This window comes from Entamoeba histolytica, genomic scaffold, assembly GCF_000208925.1.
Source record: "Entamoeba histolytica HM-1:IMSS scf_1104750517543 genomic scaffold, whole genome shotgun sequence".
Taxonomy (NCBI): domain Eukaryota; phylum Evosea; order Mastigamoebida; family Endamoebidae; genus Entamoeba; species Entamoeba histolytica.
The window spans coordinates 1-3,588 of record NW_001914990.1 but is presented as its reverse complement, the minus strand read 5'-3'; the positions used below and the strand labels follow the sequence as shown (position 1 = coordinate 3,588).

The 3,588-nt window shown below is 26.0% G+C and overlaps 3 protein-coding genes across 3 annotated transcripts in view, besides 2 other annotated features; 1 reads left to right on the top strand and 2 right to left on the bottom strand.

Annotated features, from left to right (window-relative positions):
• The window catches only part of EHI_081130 (P-glycoprotein 6, putative), a gene marked incomplete at its 5' end in the record, with an annotated part of 1,757 nt that extends 1,074 nt beyond the window's left edge, over window positions 1-683 (top strand). The window contains one exon of the mRNA XM_001913820.1: window positions 24-683. Coding sequence (XP_001913855.1) covers window positions 24-658 — 635 coding nt within the window. The 3' untranslated portion in view covers window positions 659-683. The remainder of the gene's footprint in view (window positions 1-23) is intronic.
• A 61-nt stretch (window positions 684-744) lies between these two features.
• Window positions 745-996, bottom strand: EHI_081120 (uncharacterized protein; the record flags this gene model as incomplete). The annotated part of the gene is made up of 1 exon (XM_651717.2): window positions 745-996. One exon carries the CDS (start codon window positions 994-996, stop codon window positions 745-747), a length of 252 nt encoding a protein of 83 aa, XP_656809.2.
• A 464-nt stretch (window positions 997-1,460) lies between these two features.
• Window positions 1,461-1,589: a repeat region.
• Window positions 1,569-1,744: a repeat region.
• An 890-nt stretch (window positions 1,745-2,634) lies between these two features.
• EHI_081110 (uncharacterized protein) lies at window positions 2,635-3,486 on the bottom strand (the record flags this gene model as incomplete). Its single annotated transcript, XM_001913819.1, has 1 exon — window positions 2,635-3,486. The coding sequence occupies one exon, from the start codon at window positions 3,484-3,486 to the stop codon at window positions 2,635-2,637; it is 852 nt and encodes a 283-aa protein (XP_001913854.1).
• Window positions 3,487-3,588: the final 102 nt, after the last annotated feature.

Sequence of the window (3,588 nt, the reverse complement as noted above, 5' to 3'; positions counted from 1 at the left end):
CTTCTGGTTGTGGAAAATAACAGTTATTCAATTAATTGAACGTTTCTATAAACCAGAAAAAGGAACAGTAAAAATTAATGGAAGAAATATTCAAGAATTTAATTTAGCAACATTAAGAAATAAAATTGGATATGTTGGACAAGAACCATTATTATTTGCTGGAACTATTGGAGAAAATATTGTTAGTGGTATGTGTGGAAGCTGGACTGATGACCAATTAGAAAATGGAGGAAATCTTGTTGCAGAAAATATGGACAAAATTGTAGCTGCTGCTAAAATGGCTAATTGTCATAATTTCATTTGTCAACTCCCACAAGGATATAATACTATTATTGGTGAAAGAGGAACTTCATTATCTGGTGGTCAAAAACAAAGAATTGCTATTGCTAGAGCATTAATAACTCAACCCGAATTACTTATTCTTGATGAAGCAACATCAGCACTTGATTCTGAATCTGAAATGATTGTCCAACAAGCAATTGACAAGATTGCTAAACAAGTAACATCAATTGTTATTGCTCATAGATTATCAACTGTAAAAGATTCTGATATTATTGTTGTTCTTTCTGGAGGAAAAGTAGTAGAACAAGGAACTCATGATGAATTGATGAAAGAAGAAGGTGTTTATTTCCATTTGGTCCAAATTCAAGCTCAATAGAATAATTTATTATCAATTTTTACTATTCATCATTTAAAAAAATTTTTTTTTTATAAAAATTAAACTAAGCCATAATGAACAACAAATTATCTAGAAGTTTTTCTTCCTTTTGGTTTCTCAACTTCACTATATTCTTTTGGAGACATCTTTTTCTTCTTAGAGTATTCAGTTTCATTGATTATACTCATCAACAAATGTTCCATTCCCATTTCTTTAAGTGGTGTTGACAATGAGACATCTCTCACTGGTCCACTAAATGAATGAATTTTTGTTCCACGAGCATTAAAACTTTCACGAATTGCATTGATTAAATCTTGTAATGTGTTTTCTTCTTTCATTGTAACAAAAAAATCTCCTGAAATTGGGTTTGGGATTTTTATGATAAATACGTTACTCATGCGATAGTTATGCTATTTATCTCTTTTCAAGTTTTTCTCTTTTTAATTTGTTTTTTAATTTTCTTCATTTTCTAAAAATGTTATTAAATTAAAAATGCTAACTTACTTTATATTATGATTATTTTGATATTTGTTAAATAAAACTCATAAAATATGACTTTATTTATCACTTTTTTCACTTTAATAATTAAACTAATGTTTCGTGTATTTTCATTTTATTTCTTCTATTATTTTTTCATGATCAATAAGGATTGTATATTTTTGTTTCATATAGTTCTTTGCTTTTTATTTAGTATTTATGTAATTATCAGATACTAACTCATCATTCATTCCTGTTATTATCATTTAATATTATTTTCTTTTTTGTAAAGGATAGTATTATTATTTTTTCATAATATTATATAATCGTTTAATATTCCTGTACAATATTTATTACTACTTATTTTATCTTCTATTTCAATACCAATGTATTTGTAATGACTGTCATAAGTTATCCTTGATAGTTCTGCTAATTCTCCATTTATTTAGCCATTTATTTTTATTACATTAAATATACTTTTTGTTAATTTGTAGGTTGTTTCTATTTCGTCATATAGTCATTATCTTCAAACCATCAATACATGACATATGATTTAAATACTTGTTTCTCTTAATTATTCGTTTTAATCTTTAACTTGCTAATTTGCTTTCGACAACACAAAAAAATCATAAACTGGTTATCAACTAATATCATTATTCTTTTAAACCAAACAATTAAAACTTAAAATCATAAAAAAGATTAAATAAAACAAATAATATTATGAATATATGACTAATTATATACATTTTAAAGTATTAAAAAAAATCAAATTTTTAATGAAAAAGAAAGATTTATTAATAAGAAAAAATTATTGGCTTTGTTTCTAAAAATATTTTATTAGTTTTGAATAATGCATCATGAAATAGTCCTACATCAAATATATATTTTATTATTGTTTTTATAAGCCCATTGATATTAGAACTGAATGAAGGTAGAATTTCATAACATTCTTTTAAAATAGTTATGGTCTACAAACAATTAAATCCTTATTTTCTTTAAGTCCATAAAAAGCAGCGTGAGCATATTCCACTGTTTCAAAAGAAATATAATAATGATTTTCTTGTTGAGGAAGGGCTTTTATACGTCCAACCTTTCCATAATTCTCACACAATTTAACAATATCATCGTCCTGATATTTTTGAGATTGTGAAATAATTTTGATAATTGGGATAAATTGATGTGGTGTGTCGTTCATTAAAGTTTGTATGATTAAATTATATTTTACTTAAATGATAAATACTATAATAATTATACTATTTGAAATAATTATTAATCTGATTAAAATAAATTTTTAAAAAATTCTATTTATAATAAAAATAAGTAAAGATAGACTCACTAAAGAAGTTATAAATAAAAAAAAGAAAACAATTTTATAAACTTCTCTTGAAAATACCAAACCAAAAAAAAATTTTACATTGAAATTCTTTTTTGTTTAGTATTTTTAATTACAATCATGTGTTGACTGATTGACTTTCTTTGATGAAAGATTTCAGCAACTTTTATAACATTTGAGGGGTTGCAGATACTGATCTAAAGATAGCTTTCCTGCTTCCATTTCGTGGTTTAGCTTTAACTACAGTTAAGGAAACTGGTGATGTATTTTGTGAATCAAAGACAACTTGGCTTTCTTTTTGATGGAATGCTTTGTCTGGTGTTAAGAAGCGATATTGAGAATATTCAATCCCTGAATAAATATCAAGATCTTCTTCACTATTTTCCATCACTTGAGTAACCTCGTCTTTCTTTTCTTCATCTTCATCATCATATTCCCATGGCATAAGACCACTAGAAACTTTAATCTTTCTTCGACTCAATATACCACTTTCATACATCCTTTCTCTTCTTTTTCCATTTTTCTTACCACTTTCTTTTCCATTATTTGCTGAATTAGGTGGTAATGAATAGGATGGATAATCCCCAACACTTCTATATTCAATATGCAATTGATCTAATAAATCTCTTAATGGTTTTAATTGGGATTTGACATCACTTAACTTTTGAATTCTGTCATGGCTATGATCATCCTCCACTAATACCAAAGGAGTATCACAACTAGGACAAAACATTCTATGAGTAACTGTATCATAATAATCCATTGCATCAATATATGAATATTTATATTCATCTCGTGGACACATATATACAGCATCTTCTACCATATGTGAGTCATTATAACTATTAACAATTTTACAATATTTAAATACAATGTTTTCAATAGTTTCTTGATATTTAATAATATACGCAGTTGAATTTTTTCTTCTTTCTCCATTCATTTCAGAAAATTGAAGTTCACTAATAAACTTTTGTTCCTGTAATTGTTTTAAACAATTAGAAACTTTATTTACTGGCATTCCAATCGCTTCACTTATACTTTTATCCGTTTGGAATGATTGGCAACTTTGTAACTGAATTAAGACGAGTAATGAAGATGAATCTAATATCAATCCAACTGC